The sequence below is a fragment of the Larus michahellis genome, chromosome 8 (genome assembly GCF_964199755.1).
Source record: "Larus michahellis chromosome 8, bLarMic1.1, whole genome shotgun sequence".
NCBI classification, from domain to species: Eukaryota; Metazoa; Chordata; class Aves; order Charadriiformes; family Laridae; genus Larus; species Larus michahellis.
The window spans coordinates 43,616,741-43,641,143 of record NC_133903.1 but is presented as its reverse complement, the minus strand read 5'-3'; the positions used below and the strand labels follow the sequence as shown (position 1 = coordinate 43,641,143).

Genomic DNA, 24,403 nt, shown 5'->3' with positions numbered 1-24,403 from the left:
ACAGAGGAGGCTACATGACAAAAGAAATATAAATAACTAAGTTTTGTGTAATGTCTCCCACAAATCTAGAGGTGGATTTTTACAGCAGTACCTGGTCATCAGCATCATCAAGTATTTTCTTCACTCTTTTAATTGCTTCTTTGCTGGAAGATACTTGTGCCGCTGGATCTTCAAACGTTACTAAACGTACCATTTTCGTAGGAGCTTGGTCTCCTGCTTGAATTGTGACTTGTATTTTTTCAATAGGTGCCTCTGCGTAAACTAAAATTGCACGACAATTAGTATTACTGTTAGTATTAGCAACTAAATAATAGAATAAGACATTTTTTTGCCATAATTTATTTAGCCATTCTTCCCCAAATGAAAATATAAATGCTCATTTATTATTTTTGGTATTGAGCAACTTTGTTAAAATATTTCTCTAATAGCTAAAGCACATACTAGGAATAACGAAATTTTAAAATATTAGCATGATAATAGATTCTTTTCAAGTCAATAAACTGAGTGATCAGCAGATTTAAGTCAAGTGAATCAGATTGCTTAACTAGATAACACTATGGGATGGCGAACTAGGCATCAGAAAGGAACTGAGGCTCAACTCTTGAATTGTACAGAATGGTCCAGTGGTTAGGCCATTAGTTTGATACTTAGGAGACCTAGATTCAGTGGCCTGCTGTGCTTTTACTTCTTATGATCATGGATTAAGACATTAAGGACTAGATCGTGGCAGGGTTAATCCATAATTCCCTTTAAGAGGCTGGGTTTTTAGAGTGTAGCTACAGGACACTACATCAGATCTGTTGCCCATGTCCAATTGCTCTGTGCCTGCATCCCAAATCCAATGATTCAGGATGCATCAGACACGCTCTGCAGGCACAGATCAGCTCTGCTTGACGCTGGCCATGCTGAGTGGCATTGCTGGGAGCTGGGAAATCGCTGCTCAGACCAGTGGGGGAGAAAGGGATTCCTGCTACAAGCGTAGAGTGTGGCCAATACTGGCAGGGCTGGTAGGTCTAACGGTAGTTTTAGTGGTACTTAAGATATGAAAGACACGTATGTACAAATATATATGTGTATATACACACGCCCCTGCCCACCCACCCATTACTTTCTTTATTGTGCACGGTTATATTTACCTGGCTTGAAGCTCATTCTAAGGGCGTGCTCTCCAATTAGGTAGTAAAGAGGAACATTTTTGATAAATGCTGCATGTACGCTTTTCCTCTCAATGCACACTTGAACCCCAAATGTACTTGCATTGGAGCACACAGACTGGAAAAATGGCTCTTTCCGGGAAGAAGAATATCCAAAGGAAAAGGAATTTCCCGCTGAAACATCTTCTGCAGACTGTCTGTGCTATTAGATAATACACACGTCAAGTTCAACTGGGCAACTGTAAGAAGAATACTGGCATGCTATGAGTCCTCTTTCAGTCATAGTTACACGTACTCTGCAGGAGGAATTAACCAGCTTATTTGCAATGGGAAGGCCATGACATAGAACAACTTGGTTTTCAATTGGACAAAATTATTAACAGAATGGCTTGATTAGATTATCTAGAGTTAAAAGAGCTTCAGGCTACAAGAATGGAACATTATATCACAAGTTAATGCTAAATATTTAATTTTGTTTTCCTGGACTATTAGACAGTGTTAACAGGTTCTTGATAAATCTGAGCATGCTCTAGAGTGACTGGAGTTACTTCCTTTGATTTACGATTGGGTCAAACAGCAGAACCTTCATCTATGTCCATGAAAATTCTGTCCCAGTTGAGGTCTGACAGGAATGTGAGACTATGTCAGCTAGATGGTCAAAGCATATCAGATGTTAGAAATTTCCACACAAAACTATGCCATTTACATGTGCTAAGCAATGCTTGCAGAAGAACAAAATTACAATTAATTAAGACTAGAATCAAATCCATGAAATTAAAACTATGATTTCCTGAAGCAATGAAGCAAATAGCTAAAGACACATAATCATAAGCTTTCGTTTCACATGTAATACAGGTTTGCAATTAATTTTTTACTCAGTTTATCATGTCTCACAAGATTCCAAACTTATATGAACCTCACTGGAAAACTGGAATTTTAATGCTAATCTTTTCTTTCCAAAGGAAATTCTAATGATACTGGGAATTGCTCCAGTTAGTGCCATTTTTCAGTTTCTGTTAATTTAAGAATAACTGCGGAGTGCTGAGTTTTCAGGAAGGGCAGCCCAGAGGCACAAAGCAGAAGAACTTTGCTTGTTCCAGGATATTGGAAACTCCTCTCTATTGACTTCTCCATAGGAAAGTCCTATACTCATCCTCTGTTCGTCTCTTATTTTATCTGAAAACCCTTCAGAGTTGCAGGACAACAATGAAACCAGAACAGGACAGTGTATTCCTCACCTCTGTCAGTCTTTCACTGAATGAATTGTCACGGTGACACCTTCACAATGCTGCCCATCATAGAAAGCCTGTACTGGCTTTTACGGAAAACTGTAGCTGAGGAAGTCATTTGACTTGACACACAAACTGCCAGCCATCCTTGAATCAGAATGCTTATAAGTGTTAAATTTGGCTCTACAAGTTGAGCAATGGAGCATCCCATGGAACATTTGTGGCTGCCCCAGGAATGTGATGCTTGCATAATGGTTGCAAAGTATTTTAAAGATTGTGGGCCTATCCTGTAGATGGCAGTGTAAAATTAATTACCAAACAAAATGCTTTTGCATTTGAAAAAGTGTTGCAAGTCTGATGTATTACACTCCAGATCTTAAAATAATGTCACTAAAGGGCTATTTGTGTTATTAGATTGAACCTGACTTATTTTGAGCTAAGCAACATCGGTCAGAGATGAATTGTACATTTTCCTACGGAGAAAAGAAATGGTCTCCCACTGATTAAGAGCCCAAAAAAGAATAGTCAGACACTACATCATTTACCCTGATGTTATCAGTCTCGCCTGATGCAGAATCTGAATCGAAGGACATCTTCATTATGTCAGGCACTGCTTCAGGTAGAAGAACCGGAGTCATCTTACTAGCAGCCAAATCCCCAATATTTCGTGTAACAGCGAATGTCTTAGACCTGCAGAATAAACATTAGAGGAAACCTGTATCGATAAAGCACTGCTGAGGAAAAGACCTGAATAATGCCTTGCAGCACGTACTCAGCAACAAGTATCATAGCTCGCAAATTGCTTTACAGATATTTACAGCATCTTTCCTGTTAGTTGTATTTTCAAGGACTGGTAAGAGTGAATAAAGACATGGACCGATCTCAGGGGCAGATAGCTCAGTGAGGCTTTTAGGATCACGTGTACAGCTTAAATGCATTGCAGCTGATGGGATGTCTGTATGCTTAACACCTTGAAGAACAGCCCACTTACTTAGAAGCCTGGCTGTGGTTTTACATTATTAAATTTTTGAGTCTTCTATTTTGATCTTCTGGACTTTTAAATTTTTAAACTCATCTTCTGTGTGCTCATTGCTAAACTTTGTTCTCATTTCCTTTGACATAATATTTGGGAAAATACTGCCATATTCAAAAAACAACCCGGGAATTGGTGGCTACTGTATGTGGATTCCTGTGCAACTTTAGTTAAAGCAGAATTAAAGAAAGGAGGCTGAAATCATCAAAGTAAGCATCTCCAGCTTGATATAAATTCAGCGGTACTCATGGCTTGGCCATGGCTTGGCCATACATCACAGAGAGATGTGTAGGAAGGTTGAGAGCTTATTTACGTAAATGTGTTCAGTACCTTGTATCCAGTGTTGTGGACTCTAAGAGTCTTACTCAGGATCCAGGATGAGTGATATAAGGTGCAGCATGAGATTGAGACTCTCACAGCTAAACATCCTGACCCCCTGGCTCCGTACCCCACATTCTTCATGGAGGTTGTTACAGTGCTGTGATAATTATGAGTTTTGTTTTGTGTCAGAGAAACATCTTGAACGCTGAATGCTTTTGGGAAATTAAAATCCATTTCCCCCACCTGTAAGTATTGTACTAACTCTACCTTATTAGCTGTTTATCAGTGCTAACATCCAGCTCAAAATTCCCCATGTGCTGTTTCTCAAGTATGAAGTTGATCTTCTTGCCCTGGGGCTTTTGTGGTCTGCCAATGAAGGTGGCCTTTGTGACAGTGAATGGAAAGATGGTCTGCAAAATGGTCTCTATTTTAATATCGCCCACACTGCACTAGCCTAAGCAATTCCAATCTACCCTATTTGAAAGATGATTCTGTATTCATTTGATAGCCATCTCTTCCTCTTGAAGGCTCCTACCGTGCTGTGTGCACTGTAAAGCACACAATTGCTCTTCATGTGGAACACCTCAATAAAATGTGCGTCACCTGTGGGCTTTGTTTTCTTTTCCATCTCTCTCTTTTTTTAGATAAGGACATGACAGCAATGCTCCACGCTGGGTGATAGGAGAACCTTGAAGAATGGAATCTGAAATAAAATATTCTCCCTAACAAGCTAAGGGGATGAAAGAAAATACAAATCAACTTGCATTTCAGATGGCTCATCTGGGTAAAGGGACAAAAAGGGAAATGGCTTTTATTTTAATCCCATTCAATAATTCAAATGACCACTGAACTGCAGTCTGGGTCTCCAAGCAGAAAGCCCTGGGGTTTCTTTTCCAATTTTTTTCAGTATTTTTTATGCCAATAGTCTACTCCTGCCACCTAATGAAAGTGGAGGATCGATTCCTCCCTGTTGAGCACAGAGAGCCGACAAATGTAGCTGCATCACAGGTGACACATGTCAATGTCTGCAGAATCACACGGCACAGTAAAAATAGGCTACAAGAGCCAGCTCTGGTGCTTTAACAAGAAAAACAGTCACAAAGAAGGCCTAAAGCTATGGTATGAAAGAATCTGTTCTCTCTGATCCACACAAGGGAGAAAAAATAAAAAGGAGATTTTCCAATATGTATTAGTGTATTTTTTGGATGAGAGAAGCAGCTGTGCTATAGTATAAGCCAAATTCACTGCAGGGGTAAGGGACAAGCAATTCAGCTGTGTTGGGTCCACTGATCTTTCACCGAGTGTGGCCTTACCTACATCCCTAACACGGGGACAGAAGAGCTCAATGTCTGTTTAAAACAAAACAAAAAAACCCAATGAAAAACTATTTTCCCAGGTTTTAAAGCCCAGCATGACATTGCATCTAAATAAATGAGAAGCAAGAGACAATCCTCCAACCAGATATTTAGCTCTCTTTCTGCTGTGGTGAAATGAAAATTTCTGCCTTTCCTACGCACCATCCTTCTGACCTCGGCACCAAGGTGTTACAAAACCAGAGACCTCGAGCGTCAGCAGTTTCCCTTCTCTGTCCCCAAATACACCGTGCTGCCTTCGAGCTCACAGCATATGCTGGCTCTCCTGTGTTTTCTGCCACGCATGCTGTATGCATGTCGTACACAGTGTTGTAATTTTGTAATTCATCTTATAAATAAGATGCCCATGTGAAGCAATTTCTGCTTATCCTACAGTTAAAACAAGCAAAAAAGCCCTATGATACCAGCTCTATTCAAGATTATGTATATACTTCAGTAGCCTGTCATTATGAATATGTGATATATTTGCAAAGTGCATTCTCTGGCAGCTCTCCATATTTATACTTTAATCACAGGGCTCTTATTTTCCCTGAAATTTATTTGATTTTTACTTCTTCCCGTAAATTTTGTTTAAAAGTATGTTTAAGTAGCCATCTGTAGTATACTAAATAATTATGTTAAAAGAGCCTTAAAAATAACTATTATTTTTAATTAAATTTAACTTTGATAGCGTTGAATTGAAACACATGCTATATACTCTCTCTATGGTATGGTTAATTATTTTGCTCTGATTTTTGCTATAGAGAAAGTTGAGTCCTTAATGTGCTGATTTGTCTTGGGAATGCAATCTCTCTATCACCGAAGTTTTCATTATTTTTTTCTTTAGAGTCTGCAATTGCTCGCCTGAGTTTCTCTTCGGCTCCTGAAAATTTATATAAATCCCACAGCTGTGACAGGTTATAACCTGTACAGTGTGTAGGATATAACTGAACTTAATGCTATTGAAGACTGTTTGCTTCCTGCGTCTGGATGTGAGAGATGAAGGGGAAAATAATATCACATCCTGACGAGCTTTAATGACATGGTACTATAGAAGGTAGCCCACTGACCATCAAAACCAAGTGTCCAATACTAAAATATTTTGAACACAGCTCAGAAACAAATGAAAGCGCAATAGCTTTCTAGAACCATTTCTTTAAATGGGGAATTTAAAGCTAACAAGGGAATGTGTCAGAATACATCTAAAATATTGAATTCAATAGGCTTTTTACTGTGGATCTATGCAAAAGGAAGAGAAAGACTATGTTAAACTAAGATTTTTGACTTATTCTATATAGAATATATACGCAACCTTTCTTTCTCTATCATGTCTACTTGTTTCTCTTCATACCTTTAAGATTTTACTTTGCTTGTTCTTTGACCTCCTCAGTGATGTGGTTCAATGTTACATTCTCTAGTTATTGCTTTGCCTTCACTTGCAGTCATTGCTGTTTCATTGCTCTGCGTGATTTCCACCGACCATTTGTTTTGTAACAGTGAACAGGAATGCTTTTTGGAGAAAAATTGATGGTGCTAAAAGTTAGCTGGTGAGTATTAGCTTTCTCATATACTTGGCATTATAGAGCCATTTCCGACTGACTACTTCACTTTATAAATGATAATGCTGCAGGGTCTAGAGCAGGGCTTGGGCTGGAACTCATGGACTCCCCTGCTGTAATCCCCTGCCTCTGATACCGACTTGCTTTATGCTTTCTGGCAATGCATTTAACCCTTTTTCTGTCTGATTTGATTTCCCCTTAAGTCAAAGGAGGAAAATATTTTTTATTTTGCTTTGCAGGGAGGATCCTTCCGGTAAAGTTTTTAGCTCTGCTTGAGGCTCCAAACTCCCTATCAGTGTCCAATATTCTCATTTCAGTTCAGCATCTTTATTGAGTTCATTAATATCTGCCTCACCCTCTCCAACAGTGAGAGCTAGTGAGAGCAGGTGCCTGCTGTCCCTGATGACCTTGGGAGCGGACTGACCTGGTCTTCACAAGAAATCGAACAAGACTTTTGTGCTGTGGTACCCCAGCAGCTTATACACAGCTAACGGATGCTCTATGAACTGCCGAAACGCTCCCTCCTCTGCATGGAGAACCTCATTGCAGTCATGTTTTATGGAGCAAAGGCATCATCTCAGGGAGGAGGATGTGATGTCAAATACCTGATAGGATGGTCTGTGACCATTGAAGGGCAAGGGAGAACGATGATTAGCCTCTGTGGTGGCTAAACTGAGGAGACCTGCAGAGCTGCTCTGGGCCAGCAGCCATGAATGCTAATTGCAGCTGGATCAAGCAACTGAGTTCTCTTGTTACGGCTGTATTCCTAGAGCAGAAACTTGTTAACATTTCTGTGGATTGTATAATAGCTGATTTCTTTTGTCAGTGATGCTTTTTCCTTTGTGATGAATTTTCAGCTTGTCTTTCTCGGTATTTTTTCATGTGTGTATGTGAAAGTTTTCTAAGCTTTGGTCTACTGCTTTGATTCCTTGGACGTACTCTTTCTGTTTCCTCCCTCTCTTTGTGCTTGTATTTCCATCTGTTTTCATTTGTTTGGCATCTGGCTACAATAGTTTTCCAGAGTGTATTGTAATTGCAAGCACTGATAATAAATCAACTAGACCTAACAGGCAAGAAAACCAAATGGCAGCCACAGGGAAACAAGGTAAAAACACAAGAAACACCAAGTTCTCTACGCTTCAAGGCACCAAATGGGTTATCTGTTATAACTGATAGGATTCAGCTGGCTTATAACTTACCTAGTGTCTCCAGTCCAAATATATGTATTGGGATAGAAATTTTATGCCATGTGTGTTTCAAACAGCTTATGGGTCTTAAGAACTGAAAAATGGTCCTAAAGGGGATTTTCAGGTGAAGACCACAGGAAGTAAAGCATATTTTCAAGCAAAGCTTTGGTACATGTCATTTCATTTAAATTAAATAAACTACACCAATCATTGCCAGTTACCCAAGCTGTCAGTCAAAGGCAAGATCCCTGAGCAAATGTTCTGTTTTATTTGGAAAGACTCTGCATTGCTACATAGAAAGATAATGAGTGCTATGTCTTACCTTACTGTAATTATGTTAGTCTCATCTTTACAGGGTGGAATTTCAATTTTGATATTTTTTTCCTTCATAAGGGCAGTGGCAACAACATTCACAGGGACATGAGCGTTCATTTTGGTGTGTGCTTCCAGCCCTGCCTGGATCATGCGTGTGTTGATCCCCATTACAAAGGTCATCTCCTTAGCCATGCTGAAAAGGTAGAATGAGGGTAAAATTATGTTCATACAGCAAACAGCTGTTGAATTTTTATGGCCTCTGTCACTTGGAAATATGGTTCTTTAATTTTATAATAAATATTTACCTTAGACTCGTTTTGGATCGCAGCCTAATGTTGGCATTCAGTAACTCAGTCAATCTGAAATCAGACTTTGGAGAAGGAGTAATCTGAGCTTGAACTATTAGAAAGAAAGCAAAAAAAAAAGTGTTAAAAAAACCCCCAGTCCTCACCTGCATGTTTGTATTGCTCGTCTTGAAATACGTTACCATTTCCTGCAACTTTAGTGACAGAAGAGTAATAGAAGCTGGTCTCCATTGGGAACCCCGTGCAGGTAGGCACAATATGACGGATCTCAGAGGACAGCAAAGCCTTGGTCCACTGCCTCCCTACACCACTTTGAAGGCTACTGATTATTCTCCTTATCGAAGGGATTTTTTCATCAGGTCCATACCATGCCTGTAATTACAGAATTCAACTTGTCTAAACAAGCACAACTTGAACATCGTGATCCATGTCATTAGCTATGCCTCAGGGGAAAGTCTGCCAGCAGCGATTATAGCTAATCCTGATCAAAGCTTGACCTTATTTGCCTTGATTAATACTAAAGACAAAAAACCCTCTTGAATTAAAAAGTTTAAAAAAGGGAGAGAATGCGTGAAAGAAACAGTATGTTAAAGCTTTTGATGCTTGGGTGGTGGCGTTTTCAAAACGATACCTGCAATGCATTTTGGATGGCGTTTTTATCAAGTCCACCAAAGAACAACTCTTGGCCAAACATCTTCAAGTAGCCTGATGCAAATGGTTTGTCACTGGAGAATGCCTTCCAGTCAGAGAGCTGTGCGAAAAGAAGAAGAAAGTCTGATGCTCAGTAACATTTGAGGAAGCAATACCTTAGAGATTTTCTTTTCCCTGAGGATTTACCGTTTTCAGGATTTCCTTGAAGTTATAGTCAGTCTCCCAGTCCCTGTCAGGGGAGTAACCTTTAGCAAACATCTCTTGCAGTCCTTCAACCGTTATTCCCACCTGTGGGAAGAAGTCACGTGTAAATGCCAATTGGACGATGGTCATAAGAATTGATGAGAGGGCAAACTGTGGGTATACCCATTTACCTCCACGGGATCAGCCACTTTTCCAAGGAAATGCGTCCGCAGCTGGGACATTGCCATTGTTGGAATTAAGCTGCCTGCATTATTCAATACCAAATATTTAGCTGCCAGTCCACTCATAAGGAACTCTGCAGAGAAACAGGCAGGAGAACACAGCACAGTTAGTTTTTAAAGCCACAGTGTGCAGATTGCATAATTCAACTGATACAGCACGATATGAGAAAGGCCAGAAAACCCGGCTATAAAGCTGATGTTATAAAACAGTCATAAACAGAATATTCTGCATTTTTGAACTATTAATGGGCAAAATTACAAGCCCCCTGCTCACTGCGTGTTGGTTATGCTATTTTTCCAGTTGCTTCTGCTATATCATTTACATCCGGTCAGATTCCGTAACGTCAGCTTATGAAATGCTTTTATGAGACATCATTTAGGGCAACTTGACAATGGGGATCAGAAACGGAAACAGATTTGCTATCCTTTGCTAATAGTTTGGGGAAAGCGACATAGATGTCCTATAAGGACAGATGGTGAGGTGTAGATTTATCTCTCAAATGACTCAGAGGCAATTTGATTCTTCTAGTTCCAAATGCCCTAACTCCTTCCATGAAATGCACTAATTCTTAAGTAATTGTTAACCATTGAGGGAACTTTGAGCAAACATAATTTGCATCTATTTATTTTCTCTACTTTAGGTTTATCATCCATAATGTTCTTAGATACAGATAATCAGTGTAGAGCACAGTCATATATTCTTCCCGATCTTGGCACAGGTCTATACAGTCCTGTTTTCTGAGTTAAAGTGATCTCAAGGCTTTTCTCATTTTCCTCAGGTTTCAAGAGGAACAAGACTGACATGTTGTGCCTGACATGTGACAGGCATCCCTGTTGTGCTTCCTTTCTTCCAACCCTCCTCCCCCCTCTCTTCCTTCACTAGTTGGAAGAGAGGGAAGTATTTTAGGAGTCCCTATGTTAAATTTCTGCTCTGCTGATGTTAATGGGCACCATATATTGACTACATCCAAGCACCACCAGAAATCAACTTTGTGAATCTAGGATAATTGCAGAGCCCTGGAAAATCCAGACCAATAATTTCAGGAACTGTACAGAAATGTTTGATGAATTGTAGGATATATATTTTCAAGCATTATGGGAGGGAGTGAGTCTTTGACCTCTTTCCAGAAAAGTAACGCCTAAATTCTCATAAATTATTTAGCCAAAACTTGAAGAAAAGATTATCACTTGGTTCACGAATGTGGGGCGTTATGAATGCTCATCTCCATATTACTCCCCTAGTACCAGCCTCTGTGTTTCAGATAGTATCTATCTCACCTGTGAGTCAACACCTTCCCATTCTCTTTTGAATCCATGCATGCAGACTGGGGTCTCAATGGTTGTTTACCCTCGCTTACTCCTCACACTAGATGTTTTGGATAAGATTACTGGGACTGACTTAGATTTCTAATTTCTCAGGACAGATTCCAACTTTTCATGTATTTAAGAAACAGTCTGTTGGAAAAGCAATCCACTTAGTCTGCTAAATCTGTATGAACTGGCATTTCACTACATCGCCTTCACTCTTTTGCTGTATGAAGCTCTGGTGCTACCCAAAGCGCAAGGCACTATCTACCTACAACCTACGTGGTTCAGTAACAGCTCCTACAATCAGAATACAGGTATTTATGCCACCCCACTGAGGGCAGAGGAATCAGTGGAGAACCTTCAACAGACAGCAAGGAGAGATGAGAAAAGCTCACATTTTAATGCTGTTCCTATAGAAAATAAAAAGCAAAGCAATGCCACGCTGGGACGTTACTAATCAGCTGACTTGAGACTTGGAAATGTGAAGACTACTTTTTCTCCAATGAGCTTAGCCAGAACAGTTCTAGGTGTCACATGGACTGAACACTACAATGAGACATGGTACTTTTAGTCATTTTCTTAAGGTTCTCTATTTTTTCGTGCTCTAACCCATGAAAACTTTAGTTAAAAAGTTAAAAAAGCCCAACCATGGTACTTACTGATACTTAATAAGAAGTGTTGCTTATAAATGATTAAATGATTATACAGAATTGATTGACTTGAAGACAGCAGGGATATTTTCCATACCTCAGGTATTACACAGCTCTAATGCTCTAAGAAAATATTTGCCAATGAAAAATCGTATTGACAGTTAGATGATGCACTGGAGCCACTTCACTGTGAAAGTGTGATGGCACCTGCATATATCTACCTAAATGTCTTGCCCCAAGGAAGAGGGAAAGAAAAACTGGTGATCAAAGAAAGCAGACTTTGGCACCTATGAACATTAGAACACTTATTTAGTTATATGAATCTCTGCATATTGAGAGTCAGGTTCTGTCAGTCCTCACATTGAGCAGAAGCTGGGTCATCCCTTTGATTTCAGTAGCAGTGCATAGAGCATGAAGCACTATTTTTGGTGGCCATGTGTGACATATTCCAGATTAGAGAGAGATTCGGCTGGCATTATTGACTATCATTAAAAATTCAGCATCTAGCACCACAAAGATCTGTGATGCTGAGGGCACATTTTTGTTTTTAGCAAGGAAATAGGTACTGCATTACAGCCGTCACTATGGTAACTCCTCCAGAATGGACTCATGGAAACACATTTCATCTGTGGCTAGTGGAGACAAATCAAATCAGAAAGCTGGAGGACGGATCCTCCTCCCACACCAGTGTAATAGAAGATTGACTTCATTTAGCCAACTGGGTTATCCAAGTCTAAGATTAGCATGTGTGAGAAAAGGATCTTGTTCCTTATTCTTCAGGATGAGAGGTTTAAAGATTACATATGCATAGTAACCAAATTTCTGACACTGGTGCTCACCATAAAGCAACAGCAATTCACTGATGTGCCGCATTTCCAGGCTACAGCCAGAAAAATGTAACCCATTTCACATAGCCCTCTGTCAGCTACTGTCATGCATACTGCACCCTTCTATCTCACTGTGTGGAAATTCAGATATCTTCATTTTAAAAGCAAAAATAAAAGGAGAAAACAAGTACCTAAAACTAGAAACACACATCTGCTTATTACTGGAAAATGTATCTCTCCCTGAATCCATTTTAAATGGTACAAAACTTCATGCAGTACGTATGAAGACTGTACTTCTTTGGGCGTTCTCTGTCTCCACCTCTGAGGCAGCAAGCATGTGTATCGTATATTTCTGTGGTTGTCGTGGTATGTATTATATTTACTTTCATTATAGACCAGATTAAATGGTCATGTAAAAACCATGAAACAGGGGTAGGTCAACAATAAGATCTACAAAAGTCTTTCAAACCACTCCCCCCCCCAGAAAAAAGAAGGCAAAAGTACTTGTACAGTCAGCACTGTAGATTTCAGACAGTCCAGAGTCTCTTTTTCTTTTGATTACTTTGAAAAGAATCTTTACGTGTACCAGTGAATAGCAAAAGTGCTAAAAACATCCGAGTCCTCCTAGATAAACAGCATGTGTAAGGAGACTGTGTTTGTAGATACAATCTCCCTAGTCTGCCAGCTACATATGCCAAATCACTGAGGCTGTCATGGTCATTTACATAGGGGAATTGCTTAAAAAAATCTCTACTAAGAAAAATAACATACATGGGAAAAAGAAACAGCTACAATTTGTCCAAGCAAGAGCTGTTTTTTAGTCTGGTCCTCCCCACTCTGACTACATTTTTATGTGCAATTCCCATTGATGTAACTGGTCAGCCTTCAGATCCCACATGTGGATCTGCTCATTCCAGTAAAGAATCCTGGTAGGAAGATGCAAGAACAATCTTTAGACAGTAAGCCTGAGTTAGCTGCTCATGGGTGCAATGAATTGTCACATCTGAATGCTTTCAGTTTGCTGTTTCACTGGGCACTACTGTTGGGGTGAAGCGTGTTTAGCATCACATTTGAATTCAGCAAGAGTTGTAGGTGATCAGCACCGGTAGAAATTAATCCACTTCAGCAGTAATTTAGGTCCCTTCTGTTTGTTTGGTGCTGAACAATGGTATGAAATTGTTAAGCACCGCTGAGACTACGGCATTTGATACAGGAGCATGTGCCTCACCGGCTGATGAAAATGGAGGGTTAGAGCCCCACAAGCCCTCCGGTAATTTCATGCTGGCAGTGTACAATGCAAAACGCCCAGGGACCTAAACACTCTCCAAATGGAGAGCCTGGGATTTTTATACGTTTTTTTCACTGAACATAGGAGAATCTGGAGGAACAACATGCAGCTAACCAGCTGGCTAGGAGAATTGGGTTCTCATACCATATGATTTTTTTCACACGTTGACCTGTATATATTTCTCTACAACATCGACTGAATCTTACCTTTAAACATACTGAAGCGGAAAACTTTGCTGAACTGATATCCAGACCTGTCGAATTTGGGGCTTAATACTCTGATAGCCATTCTGCAGGCAGAAGCCCTGAAAGAATGCAAGTGAGCACATTAACACCTCAATTAGTTCGTAACAAGTTTTTCATCTAGGGGAGGGATGCAGATTTTCCTTACATCACTTGAAGATCTGGAGCTGTGCTTCTACCCAGGGCCCTCAGGTGAGAGTAGATGAAACTTGCCACTTGCATGCTAGGTTCCTTCAGCACTGCATCAGCTAATGTCATCAGTATTGGAAGGCTTGGCTTGGTTTCAAGCAAAACCACTGCAGCTAGCATTCGGACCCGAGGATGGATTTTTTGATTCAGGAAAATCTCAAGGGTAATAGCCTGGACCTGAAAATAATAGATATATTCAAATTTACAGTATGTTTGAACATTTTGTTAATAACCATTCATCACCAATGAATGACGTCTTCATCCCTAGCACAGTAAAAATTTGTATTATTCAATTATTATGGCAATAGTGTTCCTGGTTTCATAGTCTGAGGCCTGGAAGGGGCATTATGGTAACGTATTTCCACACAATCAAAGCCAAGGATCTTTGCTGGATGACTCCTACATCAAGTCTATTATCCCTTTTTCAGCTATCGCAAAATAGATATGTAGCATACCCACTCTCGGTAAAAGAGATTTCATGGATCCATCACATACCTGAGAAGTGGTTTCAGTGATCACTTATCCCTACCCATAAAGGTATGCCTTATTTCCAGTCATTTGATCTCCTGGAGCCCTTTTTGCTAGAATAAAATCTGGTTTACTCTCAGAAATATCTATGTCATGTAGGCAGTTTAAAACTGAAAGTTTATGCAACAAATGTACTACTTGTGACCGATGTGTTTGACCCCGGCAATATTCAGTATCAAGACTAATTTTGTACTGGGACCTTTCCAGTTTCCATGAGCTGCACTGAAGCCTTTGACCCCAACTTCAAAATGGATGTGGATGGTGTAACACCGTTCTGGCAGCCCTTCTGCGTGGTCCTGTCCTGCCTGGGGCGGCGCACATCCACGCTCTCTAATGAAAAGTCTCATTCAGAAAACTTAACCAACTTTGGAAATGCCTGATTGGTTTTTCTAATTTGCAGATGTTGATTAGCAAATACCAAGGTAAAAGTGGTGACAAGGATGTGGTAGCCTCTTTCTAAATGAAACCTTTTCAAATTAAACAATAAAAAAGACAGACCGTGTATTAAGCATGTTTAATGCAAGTACGGGTGTGTAGCTAGCTGCAAACCAGGCATTATACTGGTTTTTTAACAATGAAAAATCTGGCCACAGTGATTAACTTACTCCAGATCAATTTTCTCCAAAGAAAATGCATAGAAAATGGAACTAAACAGTGGTTTGGGTCACATGCGAAAAGCTAGGCCAAAGGGCAATCAGAGGCACAGCACTGTTGTCAAACGCCAGATTGGCTTTTTTCTTCCCCAGCAAATATGCTAACTCCTACCCTTGCTATTCTCCCCTCCTCCCTGATTTCCCCCATCTAGCTCCTGCACTCTAGTAAATTGTTTCTTTATTCTTTTGCTTAAAAGCATACCCTGTCACACTATTGTCTGTGGATCAATATGTGCACTCAAACTGGAAGTCATATGCAAAAAATAAGTATAATGGAAAAACTGATACAGGTTAGTAGGAGAATAGTTAATGAAAGCTTTTATTTTACTTTTTATATTAGGAATAGTCTTACATAAAACAAAAAATTTCAATATGAGGAAAAAATATCTTGAAAATGCAAGGTTTCCTTTTAGAAGTGGATTGCTTTTAGGTGAAAAAGATTGTAAAGTGATGTCTGTGGTGGATGAGAGTACGCCTGTGTAACCATTGTATGTGATATCTAATCATTATCTTGTTCAGGGACAAAAGTCACATTTAGTAAATGTTCTGTTTATGACTTAAACCCACACAATGTCCGTAAATCTGTAATTAGGATGCAAACCTCCAGTATCTATTTACAATAAGATCTGGTCTTGAATTACGATTAGATGTGACACTCAGTATTAAATGTCAATTCTCTGAAAACCTTGTTTTGTGGTTCTCTCACATACCAAAGTTGAAGTAGCACTAAACACATTTTGGTCAATAATTTAGCTTTCTGTCTAATGTTCTTGGAAAATAAATGTTTGCAATGGAAATACTGTTTTGTCTTCAACAAAAGTGTAATGAATGTATCCTTTTAATGTGATTTTTGTTGCAGTCTGAAACACGATAGGTTAATGTCAAATGGAATAAGACATGCCAACTCAGGAATAGTTAAGTATTTAAAAAACCCCACATATTACAGCTATATTTGAAAAAAAGTTCTGCTTCGCCCTCATCACTCATCATCAATTAGAAGCCTAGTGCTGGGTTATCCTAAGTGCAAAGGAGGCAGTTTTGTTCCCTTACCATTTTTGGGTCTTTCATGCCTATGTTTTTCAGGGCCATCACGGCAGTCGCATGGACCTTGAGTGGCAGGTCTGAGGCACCAGCTGCATATCCCGGCAAAAATTTCTTGATGTGCTTGATGCTGGCTGGATGTCCTACATTCCCAAGGGCCTTCAAAGCCAGGGAAATTTCTTCTGTGTTAGACTTGCTCAGTGCCTCTCCTGCAAAGCCATGAAGTAACTGAAAAAAGAAAACAAATCTTCTGTTGAGTTCAATTCCAGCTCTTATCTATATCCCATCCCCCAGCCTATTCTGAGGTTTGACTTTGATAATTTCAGTTTGTTCAAGTCACTTATTTTAAATATTTTCAAATTCTTTTTAACCTCATGAATAGGACATTTTATTCATAGAACAAGCATAGCCAAGAAAGCTGCAATGAACAGCTGCTTCATCATTGTGCCTTAAATTTATCAAGTAAGATTTTTAAAGGAAAAAGTAACGTCTAGGACCCGGTTCCCACTGCCTTTCAGGGTGAGCAGGGAAAGCTGCAATAATGCTGTTTGAATATATCTCTCTAATGGTTGAAGATAGGTGCAAAAATGCAGATTACAGTTAAATGCTTCAGACCCTTAAATAAGATTCCTGAAGATATGGCTAGTGGTGGTGCTCTTAACTTCAGCTCGTTTTACCGTGGGTTAATAGTTGGCAATGAGATCACCAGGTTGTTTTACAGCCTTCATTGCAAGCAACATGGCAAGATTAGAAATAGTTGTCTGACGGCTGAATATGAGAAAAGAACTACATCCTAATAGAAAACTGTTTTTAATGCTAGACAATGGCTCTAAAAAAGAAACTCTGAGATGTTATAGAATAATTTCCATACAGTTCCCATGCTTTAAAATATCACATTTGAGATCCATTGATGGTGCAGAAAAAGTCCATTTGGCATTACTGTTTGAATGAATGGGCATTTGAAATGCATCGAATGAGCCTACACAATCATTTGCTTTGGGAAAGAATTTCCATTCCCTGGCACTGGGCTTCTCAGATTTAACTAGTTCAAGAGCATTGGTGGCAACTGTAGCACAGAAGGTGCATGTAGGAATGTCGGCCATGCGTGTGTACTACAGGAAAAAAGTCACGGCAGGCACACACTGTGTTGGGAACACCCTGCTCTTACAGGGGATGGTGGACTGACCAGTGTTGAAGACTGAAAACACCCATTACTCTTTCCCTCTTTATCACTGGCTGAGTGGCCGACCTCTGCAAACCACAACATGCATCTCTAGAAGGGGGAAATGTTATTTACTGCCTATTTAAATTGTTTTCAGGCCTGCTGATTAAAAGCAGTGCAGAACATTATTAAAAGCTTAAAGTCTTTGTGAATGACTGGGCCCTGCTTCTGGCTGAGAAATAGCTGGGGTAAATGACTTTGGGCAACAAACGGGGCTTTTGCGTCACTTAGTTTATTTATAAGTACATATAAGTACCTATATTTAAAGTATTTCAGAGCAGTGCCATGGGACTTCATTAATAATTGGCAATAAAGCACTCAGAGATACTCAGATAGAAAGTGCTATGAATTATATGCTTCTTCCTCTCACTCTCTTTCGTGTGTTAATCTAAAGATAAAATGCTGTATTTAACCAACTGGGGTTCCTTTCCCAAAGGAAACACTGTAGTGAAGTGAAATACAGGTTTCTGAATAATGAAGAAAGAACTCAAGGCTTAATTTTTCTTTTAAACGCTAAATAACAATGTGGTTACCTGGAGACATTCAGAGCAGGAGTCTGATGAAGAGCACTGTTTGTGGCACAGTGATGCGTAGCTGAGATGGCAAACCTTTCCAAGTACAGTACTTGAGCGTGGGCAATGTTTTTTCACGATGAGCTGGGGAGAAAGCAGTTGTTCGTTACCGCCACTAATAAGGAGCAACAATATTAAAAAATACGTTTCGGCCAAATGCAAGGCAAACCCAGGCTTTTGATTTTTTTGTATAGGTGGATTTATTGTTAATCAGTGGATATTACTGTATTTGACAATGCAATCATAAAGTAATTCCAAGTAACATCTGGAAGGCAGATCTGTTGCTTTTATAGTGTTTCAGATTTAAATTTGGCATAGGCTGTAATCCAAAGGGAGGAAATCACCCAGTTATGGAATGGAAAAAACACATTATTCAAGAAACATTCATCATTGTTTTATAATTGCCCCAGCTATAGGTACAAAAAACTTGAGATACACTGTGAGCGGACCTCAGTCCTTTGAGCAGACAGGAATATTTTGTATAAATGTACGAGCTGACAGGAGGCACCAGCCCACTGCTTCCTTGAGTGGGAAGCAGAGCATTACCGCACAGTAAGAGCTGGGCTGTCACAGCTTTTACAGAGGGCAAAACTCTACTCTGAGATTCGTGGTCACTACCTAGGGTAGGCAGAGATAAGTTCCTGCATCTGAGGGATGGAATTAGACCCTGCAGAATAGGAAAAAATTGTAAAAATCATTAGAGTTTCTCCTATGTGGGCTCCGCATTGGCGTAATTCCCTTGATTTCAAAAGATCTGCTGCAATTTATAGCCATCCTGCTAGGTCAGTCTGGATGAATGCACAGATATAACAAATATGTATTTCTTACTCCCTAGTCTTTTTAGACACCCAGTTAGAGATTTAATCTGATGTAACTATAAAGTACGTTTGGACAAAGGAAGGCTAGAAACCACTGTTTGCAGCAATTACCTCTGTCACTGCAGGGTATTTTACTCTTTCTTGCCTGTTTCATTCTGGATTTGTTTTTTCCCTTTTGATTTGCATTCTCCTCCCCTTAAGACGGTCACAAAATAAACTCCTTTCAACTTCACTAGAGGATAAAAAAACCTTTATATTTTCAACGCCTTTGCAATCTTGTCAAAGGAATAAATACGACAGATGCTAAAATCAGTAAAGAGTTATTTGAGAGTGTTTAGAGAATCCTACCGTTGCTTCCTCCATCACGTCCTGAGTTGGCGTGCTTGAGTGCAGAGCCACAAGCACCGTCTGAGCTGCTTCCCAGTTGGTGAGTTCTTGCCTTTCCATTTTATGCCTCAAGAACCTGAGTGCACGGTGACTGGCAACTGCAGGAATTATATCCAAAATGTAGCGCCTGTAATGGGAAAGGCAAGGACCATTTTCCAGATCTGCATTCGAACATAGTCATCCCAGATGGTCTCCAACAGAGTTTATCAGCAGAGGAACCACCGCTTGTATGGCCTTACCTGTACGCTGGCCGACTGGAGAACTGCTTCCACACTGACTCGTAATTCTCCTCGTTTGCTGCACGGAAGAGGTGCAAAAGCTTGAGGGCTTTTGCTGGTGCATCACTGGGAAGCTGTTCAGATGTGGTCTCTACTAGGTCTTGCAGACTTTCCTCTATCTGCAGGAAGATTAAAACGCACAAAGCTCACACACGTTGTTTCCCACATGCACCGATTCCGACCTCCAACAAAGAGTCTGTGCGGTGGCTGAACTTTACCTGGCTTTCCACATTTTTTATTCTGAATAAGTGGACAGGAAGCTGAAGCAATTCACTGCCAAACTGGTACTGAAGTGACCCACGATTCTGGAATTCTTTTGGTGGGACCTCAGCCATTTGCTTTTGCACGTCAGTCAAAGCAAGTTTCTGCCTGGAACAGAGGAACCCGGGGTGTTAACATCACAAGATGCAGGGTCCACACTAAAAAGAGAAGAGTGTTTCTGCCTTTCTGCATTGCAATGCAACTACAGTTGTTTCAAAAGGGTTTTGTTATCGATGGGCAAAGGTATTTACAAATAGATACATTTGGACGTGATGCTCAGAACCGTGCTCTGAGAAGGGAAGCTGAATGTCCCGGGGACTGCAGAAGATAAAAGATTCTTGTGAAGTTTCAAACTAGATTTCCCAAACAAAAAGGGCCAGATAAATTCAGGATTAGTCTTCAGAAAAGTACTCAAGTTTTTGGAAACTTTTCAAGGAGCACAAAACCTTTGTTATTGAGAATAATTCCAATGAGAGATTGTCTTCATAAACACTTTCTATCTTTGCTACATTTTCAGATAAAGGGATGCATCCTGTCCCACCAATTATGTTTAAAATAGGTTGTTTAGGACACTATAATAAAGTTAGGCATTTGTACTGAACAACTGAAAACATTCCAAAAGCAATATTGTTGTACTACACAGTATCTCAAAATCTCTGTAAAAGATTGGGAGTGTTTATTTTGGAATCTCTATGATGATCTTCTGTATCATTTCTATCCACTTCTTCCATATGGATTGCAGAGAACTGCTGCAGAAAATAGCATATAACTGCTTTGCAGACAAGCCACTGGAATTTGAATAGAAATCACTACTGAATCAGCAGAGATTTTTTCTCTCTTGAAATTTTATACAATATTATTGAAAGGGCATTTGGGTCAAAAAGTATAACATCAGGTACACTTGGACAGACTTAACTCCCCCTTCTAGCACATGAGGAATCTATTATGTCTCTACCATCATTGTTTTGGGAAGAGATATATCTGCCTAGAATAGATGGGAAAATATTATACGCCAAAGAGAAGAGCAAATGAATACTAAAGATAGGATTAAAACAGTGAAACAATAGTAAAATGTCTCTTGGCTTTGAAAGGTGCTGCAAGAGGCTTATGCCGAGCAGGTCTGAAAATTCTTCTCCAAATGTTTTAAGTCCTTGGTATTAGATTTTTTTTTCTTTTTTATTTATTTATTTTTTAAGACAGAATGTGCATTGTAGAAATAACTTCCAAGACTTGGGTGACATACCTGCATCTTCCCTGCCATCTTATATTTGGCCCCACCTGCTGGGCAATGCAAAAGATCTAGAGAAAACTGTGGAAAAATAAAGGCACTACGATTTCTGGGAGCTCAGTACCTGAGGGAGAACAGTAAGGAAGACAGTCTATCTGTCTTCCTAAACTGCAGGACAGTTTAAATCACCAAAAGTCCATTGGCTCCAGACTAACGCTCACTCACAAAAACCTATAATTTGATAAAAGCACTACAGTTGTATATATCTTTACCTTGATTGCATGAGATAGTGAAACCACTTTCACGTTTACTGTTCTTTTTGTTTTGTTTTGTTAGTCAAACTGAATATGAAGTTAAGTTAAATTGATAATGAAGTTAATCAGTGACTTATTGACATGAACTTTCTGACGTTGCAGTTTCCAGAGCTCTATATTATACCAATAGATCCTTGCAGAAGCTAGCGGAGCAATGCAAGATTACAGCAGCTGGAGTGGGATTGAGGTGTATCTTCTGCAATGACGTTTACGCAAAAAGCCTCCCTCTTCAGCAGGGCACCCCTGTCTGCAGAGTCCATTGCTAAAGCAGGTAACTAAAAATTTTTTCAATAGGTAATATTGAAACAGATGAAAAAAACTCTCAAACACTGAAATTTTGGGGGCTTGAGCTAAAAATGAGCACAGGTTCAATTTCTTAGACAACCATATTCTCATTTTCCCCCAAACTTTACAAAATTTTGCTGTGGAAAAGCAAACATATTTTACATGTTTTGTGCCCAATCTTTTTGCAACAAAACCCAATTTCCTATCAAGAAACTCTTCTGATGGGAGATTTGCAAGCAGACCACTGTACTTAGGAAACACATCGGAATCCAGAGTCCTATCTAGGTTTCTTGTGAACTAGACTCCAGGGTCTCTTACTCCATTATTATTTTCCAGGGAACTCTCTTTCAGTGAGTAACTGTCTTTCAAAGTATTTTACTGCAAATATATTAGTTCACAATTTTTCAGATGGAATTACATTTGTTTTGGCTTTTATGACATAAATCAAATATCCCTGAGAAATAAAATAGTCAAACCCTGCCAAGTTTAGCTAACAAAATTTGGATAGTGATGTGCATGTTTCAGATTTACAACTCGCGGTGAAGGTCGTTTTTATGAACTGTTTGGGATTTTATGTAATTAAATACTGGCAAACAATGGGCTGTGGAAGTAAAGGATTTATTTCAGTTATGGAGTATGACCAGATTACTGAGATGCTGAGTTAGTTGCTGAATTAAAGGCATATGTACAGTACCTTGCTTCTACTATAGCATTTCCTCCTGTTATCTCGTTGAAGGGAGCAAACTGGTGGATTTCCTCAACATCAGCTTGTGTAATTACAGCTTCATTACGTGTATATTTAATTTTGTAATTGTAAGTAGCAGTTGCCCGGGAATTCTTGTTTCTCTTTTATAATATAAAAAAAAGCAAAGAAACAAAGAAAATAGAAAGACATAGAACTTCTAAATTCTGTGACTAGAAGCTATTACGTCACCCGCTTCAACCCACTTATTTTCCAGGGCTGTTTTGTTCATTGGCCGTATGAGCAGTTTATGTGAATTCTGTGTGCACACTTCCATGGGAGAGGTCAGGCACACTGCCTGGCTCCGTTACGTTTACTGGTGAGAAGTGTCAGGTGGTTTTTCCCTTTCCCAAATATAAGTAATTGGTTATTCCCTTGAGAAGGAGACACGTTTTCTGGGGAAAGCAGCAGTACAAGCCACACAATTTCTTATTTCAAAGGCAGGTTTATAATAAGATGCAGCAGTACCTGTCTTATCTTGAATAGCAGAAACTGGACATCGTGACTGTCTTTTTTACTCGACAGAGTAAGTGAATTAACTCATGCTGATAATTAATGGTTTCCAAGCCAGCTAGTTTAAGCTAATTGAAGTGTGTCTGCAGTACATGACCGTCTGCAGCACAGACCTCTGCTGCTCTGTGGATCTGATTTTCATACAGAAATAAAATGTTGGTAACTGCATACAGAAGATCTAACTCTTCTCTCATTTTAAATGTAACAAAGCAAGAGATAATGTGGATGCCAAATGGCTCCCTGTATGTGAATATAAAATACGTATACCTAATACCACTCTAATTTACCTGCTGGCAGGTCTGGCACGGACGAGTGTATGCTGAACCTGTGGCCATTTGAACTTTCTCTTCACAACTGTTCAGGTCCTTGGATTTGGTCACATAGACTGAGTTTGCTCTCTTGTTTTCCTGGATTGCATACGTTGTATTGCAAATACCTCCGATCCCAGCCTGGCAAAAATGAGAATGTGGTCAGCGAAGTTCACCCCTACGCAAAGCTTCATCAGTTCCCTGCACGGGATTTCCTGTTTAATTCTGTATTTTCAAAATTCCTGATAGAAATAAATGCTTTTTAATTTACGGCACTCTCCGGAGCAAAATGGTTGTTACTTTCATCTCTTTTTTTACACGTACAGGTTTCCAATAAGCCAAATCAGAGTTTCACTGAGAACTAGAATTCTCAAGAGTTTCACCGAGACAAGATTTGGAGCCTCAGAGAAGGTGAGTAACAATTTCCAGTTAGAGCTGTTGATTATGAAATATGATTTAAGGAATATTAATAAAAAGTGCCAAAATAATTTGACCAGTCAGAATAAATTCTCAACAGCAAAGTATTTTAAGGTTGGAGATGACATTCTGCCCTTAAAATTTCGTTTTATAGACAGCTTATAAATGCCTATGGAACAGGCCCTGCAATATCAGATGATCTGTCACAATACGAACAGCAATAATTAAAAAGAATTTCAGGATGGCAGGGTTTTGATTGTGACATTTCTTGAGTTTGCAGTTTTAGCTCAGATCTTCTATAATATTTCAAGCATATATATTTATAAGAGCTCTTAAACGTCCTCAGTCAGCCAGGAGATTTTTGGAGAGGAAAAATATTTGATTGCATTTTAGGAGGAAGGGTTATTTTCATGATTTTTTTATTGTTATTGATAGCATACCCACTCCAGAGAGCAGCTCTGGGCTGTGTCGGAACAGCAAAATGGTCATGTGGTGGCTGGGAGGCAAGACATACCCACTTCATCTTCAGCTTAGCACTATTCCTGAAGACACCGTGGCTTTGGTAAGCGCTAGAAATAAGAATTGCCCAAGCTTTCTGAAAGACATGTACTCTGTAAATACGGGTGTGGGGCTCCTCTGCAGGGTGTGGTAGAGATACCAAGACTTCAAATGGGAATGTCCAGCCCACCGGGCTCAGTGGGACAAAGCAGCCTCCTGCCTAGCTGGACTTTCTAGTTGTGTGCAGTTCACAGCTAGCTCAGGCACCCTGACCCTACACCCTGCAGGACGTGATGTAGAGTT

The 24,403-nt window shown here is 39.7% G+C and overlaps 1 protein-coding gene and 1 long non-coding RNA gene across 2 annotated transcripts in view; one reads left to right on the top strand and one right to left on the bottom strand.

Moving 5' to 3' along the window:
- Positions 1-24,403, bottom strand: part of LOC141747629 (vitellogenin-1-like) — a 42,927-nt gene that overhangs the window by 13,939 nt on the left and 4,585 nt on the right. The window contains exons 5-22 of the mRNA XM_074598228.1: positions 23,165-23,326; positions 22,317-22,468; positions 19,753-19,903; positions 19,496-19,653; positions 19,218-19,383; positions 18,013-18,135; positions 16,267-16,485; positions 13,995-14,212; positions 13,811-13,908; positions 9,481-9,605; positions 9,293-9,394; positions 9,087-9,206; positions 8,638-8,827; positions 8,456-8,549; positions 8,158-8,343; positions 2,929-3,073; positions 1,137-1,356; positions 92-261 (exon numbers count right to left, since the gene is read on the bottom strand). Of these exons, the coding sequence (XP_074454329.1) occupies positions 92-261; positions 1,137-1,356; positions 2,929-3,073; positions 8,158-8,343; positions 8,456-8,549; positions 8,638-8,827; positions 9,087-9,206; positions 9,293-9,394; positions 9,481-9,605; positions 13,811-13,908; positions 13,995-14,212; positions 16,267-16,485; positions 18,013-18,135; positions 19,218-19,383; positions 19,496-19,653; positions 19,753-19,903; positions 22,317-22,468; positions 23,165-23,326 (2,799 nt within the window). The remainder of the gene's footprint in view (positions 1-91; positions 262-1,136; positions 1,357-2,928; positions 3,074-8,157; positions 8,344-8,455; positions 8,550-8,637; positions 8,828-9,086; positions 9,207-9,292; positions 9,395-9,480; positions 9,606-13,810; positions 13,909-13,994; positions 14,213-16,266; positions 16,486-18,012; positions 18,136-19,217; positions 19,384-19,495; positions 19,654-19,752; positions 19,904-22,316; positions 22,469-23,164; positions 23,327-24,403) is intronic.
- LOC141747631 (uncharacterized) lies at positions 21,493-24,164 on the top strand. The gene is made up of 3 exons (XR_012588782.1): positions 21,493-21,608; positions 23,512-23,596; positions 24,038-24,164. It is a non-coding gene; the product is annotated as an uncharacterized LOC141747631 (long non-coding RNA).